At 33.8% G+C, this 20,707-nt stretch overlaps 1 protein-coding gene across 8 annotated transcripts in view; it reads left to right on the top strand.

Moving 5' to 3' along the window:
- RELCH (RAB11 binding and LisH domain, coiled-coil and HEAT repeat containing) overlaps window positions 1-20,707 on the top strand; it is a 146,460-nt gene that overhangs the window by 79,934 nt on the left and 45,819 nt on the right. For all 8 annotated transcript variants that reach the window (XM_003340611.4, XM_007486853.3, XM_007486852.3 and 5 more), the window contains 7 exons: window positions 717-788; window positions 5,918-6,058; window positions 6,229-6,393; window positions 8,429-8,576; window positions 10,258-10,414; window positions 11,844-11,967; window positions 17,439-17,487. In XM_003340611.4, the coding sequence (XP_003340659.1) occupies window positions 717-788; window positions 5,918-6,058; window positions 6,229-6,393; window positions 8,429-8,576; window positions 10,258-10,414; window positions 11,844-11,967; window positions 17,439-17,487 (856 nt within the window). The remainder of the gene's footprint in view (window positions 1-716; window positions 789-5,917; window positions 6,059-6,228; window positions 6,394-8,428; window positions 8,577-10,257; window positions 10,415-11,843; window positions 11,968-17,438; window positions 17,488-20,707) is intronic.

The following is a 20,707-nucleotide window of genomic DNA, read 5'->3' as shown; positions in this document are numbered from 1 at the left end:
TTGTATTTTTCTTAGTGTTATGCGTTTTTTAGGCCAAAAAATTTTTCACCTTTCAGTAAATTAGTAATGAACCTTTCAATATTTAATTAGTCTGGTCTTTGAATAGCAGGATCTTTCTGACCTTGATAGCTTATTCTCAATAAAAACAAAAAATTCCTAAGCACACAACCCCAATATCCTCGAAATTTCCTATAATATTAAGTAACACCACTTTCTTTTCAAGGACAATACTACATTTCTCCTTTTACCAAGATAGCTGTGGGAGTGAATAAATCCTATTTGCATTCCAATTTTGCTGAAACTCCTTAATCTCCAATTTAGTTCCTAAATCTCATGACCCTGTGAAATGTCATTATAATTTTTTCTTGAACCAAGTCTTTCTCCTACAATTTAAAAAATTATATCTTCCTCCCTAGGCTTACTCTTAGGTTCATAGTCCAGCAATGGGAAGTTTTAACACACTTAAGAGAGAAGAATACAAATTTCAGGAAAAATAATTTTTTTAAAATAACCAACATACAAAAGAAGTTTAGTTGCCTTTTGAAGTTAAAATTAAGCTAAGAGACATATCAAGAACTTCACTAACATGTATCTAAAATACTTTCAGTAAAGTATTTATAATACTTTATATATATAATATATATATAATATATAATATAATATAATAAAGATTAATCTAAATTCACTGTTTCTTCCCTTGCATTTTATTGCTCTAGATTAATCACAAATACCCAGAGAGACGACTTCTGGTGGCTGAATCCTGTGGCGCCCTAGCACCTTACCTTCCTGTAAGAATTTTTATCTTTCATAACAAACCTTTAGACTTGGGCAATTAGGAAACCTCCACTGATATTGCCATAAACCCAAATATTTTTAACACAATTTCTTTTGAGTTCCGATCCTGGCTCATTAAGGGCTTGCTGCTTTAGTCCTCTATTTGAAGGCGTTGAGTGTGGCTATAGAAATAGCTGCTTTCCAGCCCCTAAGTGGAATTGGGGCTGGAGAGTTGTTATTGTGGCAAACTTATTTAAATACCATTGTGGTGTAGAAACTTAGATCAAACTGTAGTGAAGTTCCCACATAAAAGTATACATGGAATGAGAACAATTACATTTGCTTCAAATTGAAATAAAAATAATTTCTTTGTTTTTCTTCAAGAGGAAGCAGTTCTGTTAACTAAATATTCTTATGATGCTCCAAATTTTGTATAATTCTACCTAGATTTTTTATTTGTACAAAACTTTTTAAATGATTAGACCAGGGCTTCTGGGATGTAGTCCATAAGCTTCATGAGATTACCAAATAGATCCTTGAACATTTAATGAGCTTCTCTTGTCTCCCACTAAATCAAGTTCTGTTTCTAAAGAAGCTCACTTTTCTCTTCCTCATTTGATCATAAAATGATGTTAACCAGGTTTAGCAAAGGTTTAGAGAGGGAACTAAAACTGAGTTCAAATTCAGACATTTTATTAACTGCCCAAAATAATAATGACAGGCAAGTAGAGAAAATGGGCATAATGGGTAAGGAAGCTTTCCTTTAAGGCAGGAAGATCTCCATTCAAATTTTACCAATGAAAATTGTTAACTTTGTGATCCTGGACAATGGTGTTTATTCAAAATATCCCTATATGCAACATTATTTTTTTAAGCTTTATTTTAAAATAGTGGCTGTTACAAGATATTTCAGGATTATTATAATCGGCATCTGGTAAAAAAAAAAAACAAACAAACCTAAAGCATCAAAGAATAATGTTCTGATTTCTGTATACCAGAATTGCAAACAGTTGCCATAGTCTGGTAAGAAAATCTTAGCATTTACACTCATACTTGATCATGTCTATATCGGCTTAGGGGATGGGAGAAGTTAGGGGGGATAATGTGGGACAAGACATGATTTTATTAATATAAGAAATTCTCAATAAGGAATTCCCTCTCCCAATGTAGATCAATATCTACTGAAACTTAATCCTTTTCCTTTTTTTCCCATTTGAATAAGTTTATTTAGTCAATTTAGAACATTATTCCTTGGTTACAATAATCACATTTCCCTCCCTCCCTCCCACCCATCTTCCCTTAGCCAATGCACAATTTCATTGGGTATTACTTGTGAACTTGATCAGGAGCTATTTCCATGTTGTTGTTTACACTAGGATGTTCATTTAGGGTCTACATCCCCAACCATATCCCTTCGACTCATGTATTCAAGCAGTTGTTTTTCTTCGGTGTTTTTACTCCTACAGTGTTTCCTCTGGATGTGGATAGTGGTTTTTCTTGTAGGTTCCTCCAAGTTGTTCAGGGTCATTGCATTGCCACAAATGGAGAAGTCCATTACGTTCAATTGTACCACAGTGTATCAGTCTCTATGTACAATGTTTTCCTGGTTCTACTCCTTTAACTTTGCATCAATTCCTGGAGGTTGTTCCAGTCCCCATGGAATACCTCCACTTTATTATTCCTTTGAGCACAATAGTATTCCATCACCAACATATACCACATTTTGTTCAGCCATTCCCCAATTGAAGGGCATCCCCTCATTTTCCAATTTTTTGCCACCACAAAGAGCACAGCTATGAACATTTTTTTATATGCATCTCTTTGGGGTACGAACCCAGCAGTCTATGGCTGGATCCCAAAGGGCAGACAGTCTTTTAGCACCCTTTGGGCATAGTTCCCAAATTGCCCTCCAGGATGGTTGGATCAATTCACAACTCCACCAGCAATGCATTAATGTCCCAACTTTGCCACATCCCCTCCAGCACTCATTACTTTCCGTTGCCGTCATGTTAGCCACTCTGCTAGGTGTGAGGTGATACCTCACAGTTGTTTTGATTTACATCTCTTTGATTATGAGAAATTTAAAACACTTTTTCATGTTCTTATTAATAGTTTTGATTTCTTTAACTGAAAATTGCCTTATTCATGTCCCTTGCCCATTTTTCAATTGGAGAATGACTTGATTTTTTGTACAACTGGTTTAGCTCTTTATAAATTTGAGTAATTACACCTTTGTCAGAGTTTTTGGTAATGAAGATTGTTTCCCAATTTGTTGCTTCCCTTCAAATTTTGGATGCTTTACTTTTGTTTGTACAAAAACATTAATTTGATGTAATCAAAATTATTGATTTTACATTTTGTGATTTTTTTCTAGCTCTTGCTTGGTTTTAAAGTCTTTCCTTTCCCAAAGATCTGACAAGTGTACTATTCTGTGTTTGCCTAATTTGCTTATAGTTTCCTTCTTTATATTAAAGTCCTTCACCCATTCTGAGTTTATCTTGGTGTATGGTGTGAGATGTTGATCCAAACCTAATCTTTCCCATACTGTCTTCCAATTTTCCCAGCAGTTTTTATCAAAAAGTGGGTTTTGGTCCCCAAAAGTGGGATCTTTGGGTTTATCATAAACTGTCTTGCTGAGGTCATTTACCCCAAGTCTATTCCACTGATCCTCTTTTCTCTCTCTTAGCCAGTACCAAATTGTTTTGATAACCACTGCTTTATAGTATAGTTTGAGATCTGGGACTGCAAGTCCTCCCTCCTTTGCATTTTTTTTTCATGGTTTCCCTGAATACCCTTGATTTTTTTGTTCTTCCAAATGAACTTTGTTATGGTTTTTTCTAATTCAGTAAAAAAAGTTTTTTGGTAGTTCAATGGGTATCGCACTAAATAAGTAAATTAATTTGGGTAGGATTGTCATTTTTATTATGTTAGCTCGTCCCACTCATGAGCAATCAATGTTTTTCCAATTGTTTAGATCTAGTTGTAATTGTGTGTTGAGTGTTTTGTAGTTGTGTTCGTATAGTTCCTGTGTTTGTCTCGGCAGATAGATTCCTAAGTATTTTATTTTGCCTAGGGTGATTTTAAATGGAATTTCTCTTTCTAATTCTTGCTGCTGAAATGGGTTGGAGATATATAGAAATGCTGATGACTTATGCAGGTTTATTTTGTATCCTGCAACTTTGCTAAAATTGTTGATTGTCAAGAACACATATGATACCAAGTGGAATCGCGCGTGGACTATGGGAGAGGTATGGGGGGGGGGGAGAAAAGAAAATGATCTTTGTTTCCAATGAATAATGTTTGGAAATAACCAAATAAAAATTAAAAAAATAAAAATAAATAAATAAAATTATTGATTGTTTCAACTAGTTTTTTGGCTGATTCTCTAGGATTCTTTAAGTAAACCATCATATCATCCGCAAAGAATGATAGCTTGGTCTCCTCAATGCCAATTTTAATACCTTAAATTTATTTTTCTTCCCTTATTGCTACAGCTAGTGTTTCTAGTACAATGTTAAATAATAGAGGTGATAATGGACATCCTTGTTTCACTCCTGATCTTATTGGGAAAGCTTCTAGTTTATCCCCATTGCAGATGATGTTGGCTGATGGTTTTAGATAGATACTGTTTATTATTTTTAGGAAAGGCCCTTCTATTCCTATACTTTCTAGTGTTTTCAATAGGAATGTGTGTTGTATTTTGTCAAAGGCTTTTTCTGCATCTATTGAGATAATCATGTGATTTTTGTCAGTTTGCTTGTTAATATGGTCAATTATGTGGATGGTTTTCCTAATATTGAACCATCCTTGCATTCCTGGTATGAATCCTACCTGGTCATAGTGAATAACCCTCGTGATCACTTGCTGGAGTCTTTTTGCTAGTATCCTATTTAAGATTTTTACATCTATATTCATTAAGGAGACTGGTCTATAGTTTTCTTTCTTTGTTTTTGACCTGCCTCGCTTTAGGATCAGTACCATGTTTGTGTCGTAAAATAAATTTGGTAGAACTCCTTCTTGGCTTATTCTGTCAAATACTTTATATAATATTGGGATTAGTTGTTCTTTGAATGTTTGATAGAATTCATTTGTGAATCCATCTGGGCCTGGGGATTTTTTCTTAGGGAGTTCTTGCATGGCTTGTTCAATTTCTTTTTCTGATATGGGGTTGTTTAGGTAATTTATTTCTTCCTCTGTTAGTCTAGGCAATTTATATTTTTGTAAGTATTCATCCATATCACCTAGATTGCCATATTTGTTGCCATATAACTGGGCATAATAGTTTTTAATGATTGCCTTAATTTCCTCTTCATTTGAGGAACTTAATCCTTTTTCAAAAAATTTAACTTTATTTTTTTCAATTTAACAAAAATTTATTTTCTCTCTACCCTCTGCATCCCACTGAGAAAAAAAGGAAAAAATAAAACTTCATTAACAAATTTATAGTCAAGCAAACCAACTTCCTGCACTATCCATGTCCAAAAATAAGTGTTATTCTGAACCCCTGGGTACATTAACCTCTGCTTAGGAGGTGGACATTATGGGCTTCTGTTGTTTCAGAGTGCAGCTTAGAGTCTTCATGAATTTCCAGGGTCCCATAGCCAATATTCTTTCAAACTAAGACTTGAATTTAGGCCTTCCTCAATCCCAAGTCATCTATCCCTGTGTTTGGCCATACCATAGTTGTTTCTCTTGGTTATATTTTTAAATCATTACTTTTTCTTCTACTTTGTCAGAAACAAGAGGAAAGAACCTTTATATTTTCTTCATAATTTCCTGCAGGCAATTTTTTTCCATGGTAGCAGGATTATATTCATAATCAAATATGTTGCTTTGTCTCTGACATAGTAATAGTAGCAGGGTCCTTAAGCTACTGCTGCCCATTGACATAAAACATTACTTTTCCTTTCCTCTGCTATCTTTGTCCTCCAATATATTCCAGTAATACTGGAAAGCAGTCCACCTACTACATCACATTTAGTAAATTCTGTCATTATGCAAAAATAGTGGTTGTATTTTGAAGGGATGGTGTACAGGATGTTATTCAAGGAAGAGTATAACATTTCAACCATGTCACAGCTCTGTGATTGTGTACGGTTGGGCATCAATATCAAAAAATATGTTTTTGTTTTTTTACTTTCAGAAAGAAATCCGAAGCTCCCTGGTTCTCTCCATGTTACAACAAATGCTAATGGAAGATAAAGCAGATTTAGTACGAGAAGCTGTCATTAAAAGCCTTGGTATTATTATGGGATACATTGATGATCCAGACAAATACCAACAGGTATACTTTAAAGTTGAAAATTACTTTCTTTTGTCATTTTGAAAAGCTTTTCCAAACCTCAGATAAAGAATCTTTTGAGTGTTAGATTTCATCTTTCTTCTCCATCAATATGACATATTTTTACTTAATTTTTCCTCTCATCAAAGTTTATGCCCATGTGCTTTTTATAGGGTTTCGAACTTCTGCTCTCAGCCTTGGGCGACCCCTCAGAAAGGGTGGTTAGTGCAACACATCAAGTATTTTTACCTGCCTATGCTGCTTGGACTACAGAGCTTGGAAATTTGCAGTCTCATCTTATTCCTACATTGCTAAGTAAGATTGAAAAACTTCTCAGGGTAGGTGATTTCATTGATTTCCTTTTTATGGAAGCTGAATAATGCAGTAAAGAACATGTAGAAGAATGGACTGTATCAATTAGATATTCAAAATAAACTGTAAATTAAGTGCCAATTAAAATTATGACTGGATCTAGATTGATACTTTAGGGAAAATTTCTCCATAGATGTGAGTAGACTATTCTTGAGTTAAGTTCACCTCGTGGGCAGCAATCATCTGCATCTAGCAAAAATATATATTCAACTGTCTTCAGTGAACTGATTGACCCACACTTCTCAATTCTACCTATTCAGTTCCCAGTAACTTCTGTATTACTTCAATGTATCTATCCTTGGGTTCTGTTATTAGAATGGAAGGACATTGTGAAATGGCTGGTTTCCAAAGCTGTCTAGTTGAAAAAGTTAAAAATACTACTTTTTAATTCAGTAGATTAATATTTTAATGTACTATTTTATGCCCTCATTTAAAAAACTTCATTTTTCTTTCACTTCACATAAAACCAAAACTAAAGATTAATTGGGAGTAATTTCTGGTCCATTTTTTATGCCAAAATCTCTAGAATACCTTCCCAAACCTGACATAATGAACTCCTTTAAATTAAAATGGTTTTGTTTGTTTTAGCCCATTTTCTTTTTTTTATGGGTTAGAGGTCAAGCTGTCCCAAATCCATAAATGATAATACTTCTCCCTCCCTTATACTTTGCTGAACTCAGGGAATAATCAAGGATAAGTTAGTCCTTTCTCAGGTTAAGGAAAGTATGTTGCCATCCTCATCATGGCTCACTTGTATGGAGTCCTTTACACTTTCCATACAACAGTCCTTATGAGTTAAACGATACAGATCATTATCATTTTTATTATTACTAACCCAGTTTTCCAGCTGAGATTCTAAGGTTTAACAGATTATGTCTCATTGTATAACCATGGGCCATTGTCTGACCAGTGATTAATGATTTGAACTGGGATGAGAATTCAGGTCTTCTGATTCCAAGTCTGTTGTTCATTCCACTGTGCCATGTTGTGGAATTACACAGGGGAAATTGCATTGAATGCTTATTTTAAATGTTTAGTTTTTTTTTAATCTATTTGAAACTTATATAAACAGGATTCACATATGTTTCTCTTAGTAAATGTCATCTGTCCATGGATATTTGGAGCTAACCATATTAGTCTTCTATTTTCAAAATTATACTGTTTAGAAGTCATTATCTTGTCTTACAAAAATGTTAATTTTTAAGAAATAAAACTACAAATTGGGATGAAGCACATCCTTTTTTAAAACCTAGTAGCTTTAGAACTTTCTTATTTTTATCTCATAATAAGAAATGATTCTATATTCAGCTTTTCATCTTTATTTGGAAATATAATTTACAACATTCAGGACAGTAGGATGTCATCTTTTATTTGAATTACTCTTGCTTATATATTCATAGTATATCTATTTTTTAATAAGCTTTTATACATAGTTCTTTTGACCTCAAGTAATTGTGAACAGTTTCTTTCATGCACAATGATTCCATTCTTTCAGACCCTTATATCTCCTTGAATGGCATAGCTACCCTTTCCCCCTTTTCTCCGTTTTTTTTTTGTTTCATTCTCTGTGGTTCCTCCTCTTACAACTTTTCTCCACATTTGATTATTTTGAAGTGCTTTCAGTGCTGGCAAGTAACTATATGTGATAGTTGATCAAATAGGAAAAGGAAACTTTTATTTGAAAAATTTAGCAATTTTAATATATTCCTTTGACCTATCTCAAATTCTACTGTCCGAATTGCGAAATTTCAAAGAAGTGAAAGCCCCACAAATTGCCTTCAAGATATTAAAACCTACTTGATATTGCTTCCTTGAACAAAGAATGATTTTATTGCTATCTAACACTTTGGTGCTACTTCATGCTTTGACACACATCTAGAAGTAGTTGAAAGCTTCATGGGTATTTTCATTTGAGTACTATAGTATAGATTTGTTAAAATTTTCTATTAGTAAGGCAGTTTCAGAAGACTAAAATTTAGCTTCCATATCCTTATGTTTCAGGAAGGAGAGCACGGACTGGATGAACATAAGCTCCATATGTATCTTTCCGCCTTACAGTCCTTGATTCCTTCATTGTTCGCATTGGTGCTACAGAATGCACCTTTCTCGAGCAAAGCCAAGCTCCATGGTGAAGTGCCACAGATAGAAGGTATTAAATTTGCTAAATTTTGGGAAGAAGATTTCGATTATTCAAAATCTAATATCTCAAGTTATTTTTTTAACTCCAAAAATCACACTTGTTTAAAAATTCATTTTTCTATTGTACAAGTGTGTAATTCTATTGATAATAATGTATGTGACAGAAAAATTTTATGGCTTCACCATGTATGGATATGCCTCTTATGTTTTTTCACATGTTTCTTTTTATTTTTTTCACATGGTCACCACTGCACCAGTGAAACAGACTTGTGTTTCCAATTAGACAGCCAGTTCTCTTCCCTTAATATATATGAGTCTTTGAGAAAATTCATTTGATTTCTGTTGGTGCCAGCTTAAGAAGCTTAATAATTTCTTCTCTATGTACTTTCTTCTTCCCCAACCTATACCTTCTAAGTTCCAGTAAATGATAGTGAAAAAAAAATGCTATATGATTGAGTCGGTACATAAGTAGATTCAGGAATAGAATGGTCAGAGGAGTTTCCAGAGGTTGTTCTCTCATCCCCTACAATTCCCTGTCTCCAAAGTAATATAGTTTAGTTTAAACACATTTAAAGACCTCAAGATTTCATCAGTGTGAATACTCAATCTACAAATATGAATCCTAATTTTCCTTTAGTAGATGGTTTCTTGTATTTCTGTGACTAATTACTTCAGGTCTCTCCAAATGTAGTTATTCACTGAACCTCTTAAAGTCTTTCCAGTTTAGTTTGGATCCTTTTGCTTAGCTGACATATCTAGCCAGGATGATCTCCAAAAATTTTTTTAATATTTTAGAGTGAAATTTTAGTCAAGAATTATGTAAAATGAAAAATAGAACCTTTAACTTTTTCACTTTCCTTTGATCAGGTGACTGTGCTAGAAATAAGCAATATAGGTGTGCAGTGAGTACACAGTTAGGTTCATTCACACCCTACCCTTCAAATCTGTTGCTGAGTGGATGTCTAATAGATGTGTAAGAAGAATCCCTTTCCCATCTCCCCCATAAAGATGGGTTATATGGTGGGGGGTTTTTCAGGTTATATGTTTTGAAATTTTTTTTTACTTAAGTAAAAGCTACTATTTTATCAGGATATTAGAGAGCAAACATTACAGTTGACTTAGAGCAAGGATGATTTTCAAATCCTTTAATGTATTCTCAATTTTAATACATTGCCATATATGTGTGATTATATATATATATACGTATATATGCATTAAACTTTCAATATGTACATTTCTCTCATTCTACAAATATTTGTAATAATAAGGTCTAGGACTGCCTTTGTTCTTAGATTTTCTTTGGCTAATGTTAATAATGTCAAATGTTAATAAATTTGATACTATCTAGGCAATCATCAATATATGGCCACCCAAGGACCATTTTTGTTGTTCAGTCTTCAGACCCATTGTTTAGTATAGATTCTGATGTAGATTGACCATAATATATGTTACCCTGTAGATAAAATTCATTTTATAAATGTGTCTTTAGTTATACCAAAAAGAAATTATTATAATCTAAAGGAGTTTCCCATTTTCATTTTTAAAATTGATGTTTACAATAAGAAATTAGTGTCTAGCATTTGAAAAAAGTAATGGATGTGTTTTTCCCCCTTGGAAAAAAATAAAATCCCCAGAGTTACTATTGAATTCCTTTCACGTATAATTTTTTTGTCCACTTTTCTCATTTCCAGTAACCAGATTCCCTCGGCCTGTATCACCTCTTCAGGATGTGGCCACCATTATTGGGAGTCGTGAACAATTAGCTGTGCTGCTACAACTTTATGACTATCAGCTGGAGCATGAGGGCACAACAGGCTGGGAGAGCTTACTCTGGGTGGTGAACCAACTGTAAGTTTGCCTATTTCCACATCAATGCATCTTAATTATTTTAGCCAACAATTTCAACATTTTCTCACTTTCTTTCTCTCTCCCCCTCCCCCACCAAGAAATCTCATCCCAGAGAGTAGTAAAATCTATTTGTCTGAGTTAATTTTCCCTACCTTGATAAAATTATTAAATTATTCATGAGTAAAGTTTATAATCATGAACTAAAGAATAGCTTAAAATCCAAGACTAGAGATCACCTACTTAAATGACTATATTTTTGGAAAATCTTTGAACAGTTTTTAAGCAAATTGTTGACTAGGGTCACATCATTCACAATTCTGTTTTATAGGATCCTTATCCAGAATCATCATTAATCCAAATGTCCACATGTTTACTATAGACCAGCAATGGTGAGCCTTTTAGAGACCAAGTGCCCAAACTGTAACCTTCACACAGCATGTGAGCCCCCTGCCTTACCCCAAACAGGGGAGGAAGGAAGCACTCCCATTGGGCTGGGCAGAGAGGTGGGTCATATGAGAAATGTCTTCAGATATGTGTGGAAATGGGGAGGGTAGCAACCCCCTCTAGCACACACCAGCACATGTGCCGTAGGTTCTCCAAAACAGCTATAGACTATAGTTTTTCCTTTCTGTTTTAAAAATCTGATTCTTTAAAATGTTTCAGATTGTGTAAAAGCAAATTAATAAGAAGTTTTTTCAGAGCCAGATTTGATAGAAAAGTTTAAATTTTTTACTCATTAAGCCATATCCTTCCAAATACCATTTATTAATTTCTTGAAAACAATATGATGTTAGTGTAACAAGATTATAGTCATAGAACCAGTGCCCTAATTGGACAATCAACTGAATACTGATACCAAAGATTGTTGTTGATTTATGAATGTCTTGTATTTATCTTTGAATATTTTATACTACCACATTAGTAGGGACTCTGATGTATTTTTATAGTAGTGAATTATATAACCTTGAATTCATTGTAACCATAATAGACTGGTTAATTCATAAATAAGCGAGTATATGGTATGCATAAAAATAACACCTCTCCAGATAGATGATATAAGAGGCCCATGAAATGGGTAAGCATGAATAGGTGGAAGTCTTTATTAGTGGTGGGAATACTCAACATTAATAAAATCACAGGTCCATTTGTGTACTAGAGTTAAAGTTTTATATTAACGTGTGGTAAACAATTTAGACTTTTAATAGCTTTATTCACACATAATCCAAGGTTCTTTTCAATGGTCTGAAACTGAACTAGGCTGCTTTCCCTTTAATCATGCTATCAGAAGGAAAACTGGGAGAGGTGGGAAGGAATTGTAGAGGCATTGTGTATTGGTACACAGTATTTCATCTCAAATTGTAACAAGGAAGCAGAGAGTGATATAATACATTTGTCATTTGGTTTTTTCCCTTTTCCTTTCCACATTCAGCTTACCACAACTCATAGAAATCGTTGGTAAAATTAATGTTGCTTCAACTGCCTGTGTCCATGAATTCTCCAGATTTTTCTGGCGCCTGTGCCGAACATTTGGGAAGATATTTACAAACACGAAGGTAATAACATAATTTCCATTAATTCTAACTAGAATGTAAATTTTATACCTTTATATTACTGTATTTTTCTGTTGGTGCTGCATCATTGTTTTTATAGAAAAATTAAATGCTTTATAAGTCTACCCTAAAATGATTTAGTTAAATTTTAGTATACATTTCAGACCTAGGAAAAGTCCTCTAAACAGTGGATACTGGAAAGATTTCCCTGGGGTTGGAGTACCCAAACTAAAGTACCTAGACACAAGTTATAGGTTTTTGAGAGGGTACTGGTGAGAAACCCTTTGGTAAAATAAGAAGTTCATAAAGGCATTTTTAGATTTTTAATTCATAAAAGATTTTTTTAGATATTAAAATTTTTTTCTTTAGTCCCAAAATCCTAATTAGATCTAATGTAGTGATTTATATAATTTATAATTACTTGGTGTATTATATGTAATAATTAATATTCCATGCCTTATTGTACTTTTAAATAAAATTTTTGAGTTAAGCAGTTCAGAGTCTAAATTAGCTTAAATTAAGAGGAAATGTAGTGTGGAACTGATAGGAAACCAACCAGGGTGGGAACAGCTAGGTGGTAGTGGATAGAAAGCCAGGCTCATAGATGGGAAGTCCTGGGTTCAAATGTGATCTCAGACGTTTCCTATCCTTGTGTCCCTGGGCAAATCTCTTAAACCTAATTGCCTAGCCCTTACCGTTTTTATGTCTTGGTACCAATACTAAGTATTGGTTCTAAAGTGGAAGGTGAGGGTTTTAAAAAGAAAAGAAAACTGACCTTAGGATCAAAAAATGTCTTGGTTCTCTCTAAAACATATTGGCTGTTAACCTGGCAAATCACTGAACTCTTCTCAGTGCCACAGGCAGCTTTTGGATTCTTTGAGTTGCAGATATGCATGTGTAGAGAGATTTTGCTCCATGAGACTTCCCTAAAGCCAATAATTTCATAAGTCTGATCAGAAAAGAAATACAGGATTTGGTCAAACTGGATCTTACATGTTGAAAATAAAAAAAAAATTAAGTCATTAAGCTTCTGAAATTCAGAGCATTTCCTTATTATTAAGTGAAATTTTTAGGGAAAGTAGTGTAGTATAGTTGAAGTAGCCATTTCATCTTTTGAGGACTCAATTTCTTCATCTGTAGAAATCCTTTTAAACTCTTTAAGATTCTATCATTGAATCTTTTATGATTATCTACAATCTTGAATTGTTAAAACCATCTTATCCCTCTTCCTACCCAAATGATGAATCATACTTAAACTGTCCTAGAAAAGTGAATGTTTTTTTTAATTTCTGAAGAAGCTTCCCCAAGCTCACCATTTTAATAATGAACAATTTTCATCAAATTCTTGATATTAGAGATTTCAGTTAGGGTAATTTGAATCAGCTAGATTGTTCAGCCTCCCTTCTTCATTTTAGAGTGACCCTTAATAATATCCATTCTTGCCCCAGATTTGATTACCAACAAGTGCCTGACCTCCCCATTATCTCCATTACCTCCAGACACTTGTATGTAAGCACCCAGCCCAAATGTCCATCCCACAATTATGGCTCAAGATTGCAATCAATACAGATTTTGGCTATGTGATTAATCTACTTTCTAATAATCCTAGCCTGAAACAATTGCTTCTTTTTTTTTTTTTAAACCTCCTCAGGGATTGCAAAATGGGATTAAAATTATTTAAAACTAGTACATCATTCTGCTTTACTTTGTTCTTGCATTTCACCCCCTTTTCATCTATCCATTCTGACCTAAACTTCTCAAAGCACTAATTAGAGTTGTTCTTTAAAAAAAGAAATTTTGGTTTCATTGAAGAATTCTATGCACCACTACTAGTCTCTTGAGTTGTCTCTACTTCATCTTTTGGGGATTATTTGCTGTTGTATTCTCATTTTTAGTTTTCAGAGAGTTCTATCTCTTTTCAGATGCCATTTTTTTTAGTCTGCCTATGTTGGTATACCTAGCATTTTTTAAGACCTTTCTGAAAGCCTCTTTCCTAATATATGATATAAAATACAGCCTGATTTTGCTTACCATTCCCTTCTAAAACTCTTCTTTAGAGGTATTAAGAGTTCTGAGGTGGTATGCTTATTTTCTTTAAAGAATCTATCATTCTTTACTGTTCTTTTCTCTGTTAGAATTATGTCCACTTTCACAATTCTTCCTTGTTTCTTCTTTGAAATGATAAATTCAGAAATTTTTAAGAAATCAGTAAATTAGTTTAATTCAACTGTTAGTTGAATAAGAATAGTGCTAGGTGACTCAGTGGATAGAAAGTCAGGCCTAGAAACAGGAAGTGTCCTGGGTTCAGATTTGGCCTCAGACTCTTCCTAGACAAATCACTTTCTCCCAATTGCCTAGCCCTTAACTACTCTTCTGCCTTGGAACCAATACTTGGAATTGATTCTAAGACAGAGAATAAGGATTTATCAGAAAAAAATAAAAGTTACAGAAATCCAGCCTTATAGCACAAAGCTCTTTATATAGTAAGTAATAAATGTTGTTTTAAATTATTTGAATTTGTTTGAAATATCCCATCTCTGTATCCTTTTTTACATTTCCTATTAGGCCAGCATAATTCATACATAACACCTTCCAAAGCCCAGTATAAAATAAATCCAAAATATTATCACTTTTCTCTTTTCTTTTGTCCAAAAACCCCACCTAAATTTTTCTCCATAAATTGCTATTAAGCCACATTTTCCAAATCCTGTATTCTATTGTAGTTATATTTTGAAAGTAGGTAATAAAATTTTAAATTGTTTATTTAGTAACTGAAGATTTTCAAAATACTTTCCTCAAAACAGCTATTAAATGGGTAGTTCAAATATTATCATCTCCATTTTACTATTATTAAGCCTGTTGTCACAAAATTAGAAAGCATTAGGTATCAATCACATCACAAGCCAAAGTAGAAAAAGGCAAGACTGCCTGTGTAACTTCTCATGTTTCCTGTGGAGATAACTTTTCCAGTTTGTAATATTTAATGTATTTAAAGTGAAAATAAAGATTTCTAGAAAATGTTATTATTAAGGTTATATATAAAAACACATTTTAGCAGTTTTTTTATGAATTTTTGGATTTTTAAATAAATATGCACATACTTAGAAATCACAGAAGAATTTGGGATTTTTTTTTAATATAAATGAAAACAGCTCAAATAATTTGTTTCTTTCATTTCATGCCTAGTTGAAAAGTCAAAGTGTTGGCAGTCTTTTGAAAAGTTTGAAACCTAAGGCTTCCTCTTTCCTGAGCTTAGTTAAATCCTCAGTACAATTCTTGTCTTTGGACTAATTTCAGCTAATTTTAACCCCAATGTACAAGTTAGTATGTTTCTATCTAAGACCAGTGTAGCTAGTTTTACATAAAAAGCTTGAACTTGCTTGAATTGTTGAGAAAATTCGGGCATAAGGAAGATGATTGATAGATGAATGGATAGATACCCACTCTTGGAAAAATAAATGAGAACAATCTTGTCACAAGAGACTAAAAATAAATAGATTTGGTCAGTGAAGCCCGAGTTGGATATATGTTTGGAGCAAGTATTATGTAGAGGAAAAACATAGCGGATTTTAAGATCTGGTCTAGATTCTGACACGAATTAGCAGCATGACCTAGAGTGTTGTTTGCTTCTTTGGTCCTTAGTTTATTTTATAAAAGAGAAAAATATAGAGAAATTGATCTTTAAACCATTTCCAAATCTAATACACCATGTCTAGTGATACATTATGTTACATTTCCTTAACTTCTTTTTTTAATTATTTTGTTTGTTTGGGATATTTTCCCATGGTTACAATTCATGATTTTTCCCACCCACCTTCCCTCTCCCCTCTCATAGCTCACAAGCAATTCCACTGAGTTATATATGTGTCATTGTTCAAAACCTATTTCCATGTTATTCATATTTGCAATAGACTGATCTTTTGACACCAATACCCGAATCATATCCCCATCAAACCATGTGATCAATCATATGTTTTTCTTCTGCATTTCTACTCCCACAGTTCTTTCTCTGGATATATGTAACATTCTTTCTCATAAGTTCTTCTGGATTGTCGTGGATCATTGCACTGCTACTAGCAGAGAAGTACATTACATTTGATTGTACCATAGTGTATCTGTCTCTATACACAACATTCTCCTGGTTCACTTCCTGGAGGTCTTTCTATTTCACATGGAATTCTTTCAGTTCATCATTCCTTTCACCATGATAGTATTCCATCACCATCAGATACCACAATTTGTTCAGTCATTCCCCAATTGAAGGGCATCCCCTCATTTTCCAAATTTTTGCCACCACAAAGAACACCACTATCAATATTTTTGTACAAGTCTTTTTCCTTATTATCTCTTTGGGGTACAAATCCAGCAGTGGCATGGCTGGATCAAAAGGCAGGCATCCTTTTGCCTTTGCACCCCTTGTACATAATTTCAAATTTCCCTACAGAATGGTTGGATCAATTCACAATTCCACCATCAGTGTCTTAGTGTCCCAATTTTGCCACATCCCCTCCAACATTTATCACTTTCCTTTGCTGCCATATTGGCCAATCTGCTAGGTGTGAGGTGATACCTCAGAGTTGTTTTGATTTACATTTCTCAAATCAGGAGGGATTTAGAATACTTTTTCATGTGTTTATTGATAGTTTTGATTTTATCCTGTGAAAACTGCGTATTACTGTCCCTTGACCATTTGATTGGGGAATGGCTTGATTTTTTGTAAATTTGACTTAGATATATTTGGAAAATTAAACCTTTGTCAAAGAGTTTTGTTATAAAGAATTTTTCCCCAGTTTGTCACTTTCCTTCCGATTTTTGTTACATTGATTTTGTTTGTATAAAACCTTTTAAATTTGATATAATCAAAGTAATTCATTTTACATTTTGTAATGTTCTCTATCTCTTGCTTGGTCTTAAATTCCTTCCTTTCCCACATATCTGACAGGTATACTATTCTGTGTTCACTTAATTTATTCATGATTTAATTCCCTATATTTAAGTCATTTACCCAGTTTGAATTTATCTTTGCATAACTTCTGTTTTAAAGCAGAATTATTTTGAATGTCACTTAAAATTTCTAGAAAGTTGTTATTAAAACCTGTTAGGACAGACAAAGAGACAATTGGCAGTTTTTAAGTTTTTGTAGTAAACATAGTCTTTAGAAATTCTGTATGTTTTGTTCTGTTTTGAAGGTACAAATCAAATGGAATTCAGTAAATGGTTCAGTAAATATTAAGACTTTGAAATCTAATATCTTTGATCATCTCCCAATTATGGCATATTAGTTTCTGATAAATAAATGTTTGTTTTCTCTATTTTTCTTCAAGATTTTGGTTCTAATTTTCCTGTACCTCTAAATTGAGAAATAATGTCAATTTCTGCTGAATAATTCAAATAAGTTTTATAAGCAAGAAATAAGATTTTTATTTTAAATCCATTACATTCTCACATTTGGGGAATATTTTTTTTTAATTTAGGTAAAACCTCAATTCCAGGAGATTCTAAGGTTGTCTGAAGAAAATGTTGGTGAGTTCAACTTTTTTAAATATTTATGTTAATATCTTTTAGAACATAATAATTAAATATTAAACATAGTTTACTAATGGGAAAATTATGGTATAGAGTTCTTTTTCACAACTTTGTCAATTACCTGGATAAGTCCTATGAATTGGGATCATTAAGAGATAATTCAGGATTGAGGAAAAGAGAAAAATGATTCTCAAGTATAAGTGTGCACAGCTCAGAGGAAAAGTTCAAGTTTAGCTGAAGTATTCAGCAATTATGGGACACTAAAAATTAGAGACCTGCCATAAATTATAGTTGAAGAAAATGTTTCATGAAGAATGAGAGAAAAATAAATGAGAAAATCAGTATATGCAGAGAAGAAATAAGAGTTGTGTGGGTGAGATACCAACTATATTAGCTTTGAGTCACTTCTCTATGTGATGATTGTGAAGTGTTCGTGGCATTGGTGCTAGTTTGAGTGAATCCTAGCATAATTTCCACACCCCTACACATTTGCATTGCATTTCCTTACAAAATATAAGCTGCCTAAAGTATCACATTTATTACTTTTATCAGCTGAGTTGTGCAATGTCCATATGAGGGGCTACTCCCTGCGAATTTGACCTTAGATGGCTTTAAACTATTTATTAAAAGTAAATTTATGAATAATTCTATTTGGCCTAATAGCCTGTTTTCCTATCCTTGTCTGTTTTGTTAGCCATAAATAGGATTGGGGTGGGGAGGAGGGAGAAAGGAAAGGAAAAGAGTATGTGTAGGTGAACTCTACAAACACTTTGTATATGTCCACTATGCATTAAATATGAAGTTTCATATATAATTCCTGCCCTTTGGGAGCTTAGATACACTTAGGGAACTGTGGTATATAAATAACTATGGTGCCAAATATGCTTATAGGTGATCCAGTTTAGAGATATCCCCTAAGGAGTTAGGGTAGGGGACCTGGAGCTCAGGTGAGAAACTGAGGCTAAAATTATAGACTTGGGGTTGTCAGCAAAAAAGCTGAAGCTGTGATACTAAAAAGGATTTAAGTTATCTATATCACTTTCCTGTATCTCTTATTAAACTGTAAATGTCCCCTCTCTGACAGAAATCCATCTTTCCATCTCTTGATTCTCCTTAGTCTTCACTGGAACTTCCAGTCCCTTTACCATTCTATGTATCCATTTCTTTTACTGTGGCCACAATGCTTATCCTTTGCAGGATTGATCCTATAGAGACAGCTCTATGGCATAGGGGATAATGTGCTGGGCTTAGGAGTCAGAGTGACCTTAGCTCAGATCCTGGTTCAGACAATCACTAGCTGTGCTACTCTAGACAAATCACTCTCTCATCCTCATCTTTCTTTTCTATAACATGGGAGTAATAATAGCACCGGATTGTTGTGGGGATCAGGTGAGATAACACATGTAAAATTCTTTTTAAAAATCCAGACCTTAAAGTGCATATAAATGCTAGCTACTATCATCATCATCTGTATTAATTAACTTAAACTCTTGCCCTTCCCTTTTTCACAATTTCCCAGCCCACAATCCTCTTATATTCTCATCATCAACAATTTTCCATTTCAGCTTCAAGAGTTAATTACTGACAACTGTGCTGAGTCTGTTACAAATTCATATTATCTAATCTCACATAACCCCTGTCTATATCAGACTTACTCTATCAGCTGTTTTCAACCTTCCCTCTATACCCCTATACCATTTTAACACACTCACTTCACAGTAATTTATGTTACTGCTACTTTACTGAGGAAATACAGGTTACAAATCTTTGACTTACCTAGTCACCTCCATTCCTCATCTCAGAACTCCTCTGCACCTTCATTCATCCTCTTATTCCAGTCTTAAAGGAAGAGGCTGGCCTTGCAGGGCCAGCTACTTTCTAGTGCCCTCAATCCTATCTTTAACTGTTTCTTCTGGGAAATTGTTCAATAAATATGCATATTATATACTATTTAGGTATTACCCACTAGCCAAAAACATGACCAAATCCTCCTTATCACTAAAATCCTTGGTTAGATCCTGATAGTTTTTAAATTTAATTTGACATCTTATATTCCTCTTCCCTTTCACTGTCCTATTCCTAGAAAGTCATCTACTCACATTCCTTCCCACTTTCCTACCAACCACTCAGTCCTCAATACCTTGAAATCTAATGTGCTTCCCAGCACAGAAACTGTTCTGTTAAACTGAGTAACAATCTCTTAACCGTTAAATCCAGTAGCCTTTTTTTCTGTCTCCTTCCTCAAACTTTGTGCAGGATTGACACTGTCAATCACCTTTCTCATAAATATTCTCTCCTCTCTGGAATTATAAGAAACTACTCTCTCCTGGCTTTCCTAGCTATTTGACCATTTCACTTTTGCTGGATTATCATCTGCCTCATCATTCTTGTCCCTCCAAAAATCTTATTTCTTCTCTCTCTACACTCTTACCTTCATCGCCTCATCAGCTCTCATGGCCTCACCCCCAAATCCTACTATATCCAGTCCTACTGTCTTGTGAACTTCAGCCCCCATCATCAGTCACCTTCCAGATATCTCAACCTAGACATCTTATTAAGCATCTCTAAACAACCTGTCCAAAGGAGAACAGATTGTCTTCCCACAAACTACATACTTTTTCATTTCTTTTGAGGGTACCATCATTCTCCCAGTCTCCCAGACTCATAACACTGGGATTATTCTTGACTTGTTCTGTTTCCTCACCCATCATATTCAAGTCTTGTCAGTTCATCCTACTCAATAGATATTTAATCTATTCCCTTCTTCCTATTCATATGGCTACCACCTTAATTCAGAACTTCATCATCTTTTGCCTATTCTATTACTTATTACCTTATTTTTAAGCCTCCTGATTCATCTTGCTTTTACCTTCTCCTTACATCCATCCTCTCATACAGCTGCCAAAATAATCTTCATAAGACTTAAGTATAACTATGTCATTCCCATGCTCAAAAATTTCTTTAGATTCCAAATTCTTTCTGTGATAAAATACACACTTTTCAACCTGTTTGTCCTCCACCTTCCAAGTCATTTATTTATTTCTTTTTAGTTATATAATAGAGTATATCCTTCAGTACAATGTCAAACTCTTGAAGTCAGGACACTTTTTTTTCTCTCTACATTCCCAGAACCTATAGATTGCTTTAAACAAAGTAAGTACTTGATAAGTGGGATTTTAGTTTTTTGTTTTTTGTTTTTTTTTTTAAGATAGCTGAG

The sequence above is a fragment of the Monodelphis domestica genome, chromosome 3 (assembly GCF_027887165.1).
Source record: "Monodelphis domestica isolate mMonDom1 chromosome 3, mMonDom1.pri, whole genome shotgun sequence".
NCBI classification, from domain to species: domain Eukaryota; kingdom Metazoa; phylum Chordata; class Mammalia; order Didelphimorphia; family Didelphidae; genus Monodelphis; species Monodelphis domestica.
Note: the sequence above shows the minus strand (reverse complement) of the source record. Positions and strands in the feature narration are given on the sequence as shown.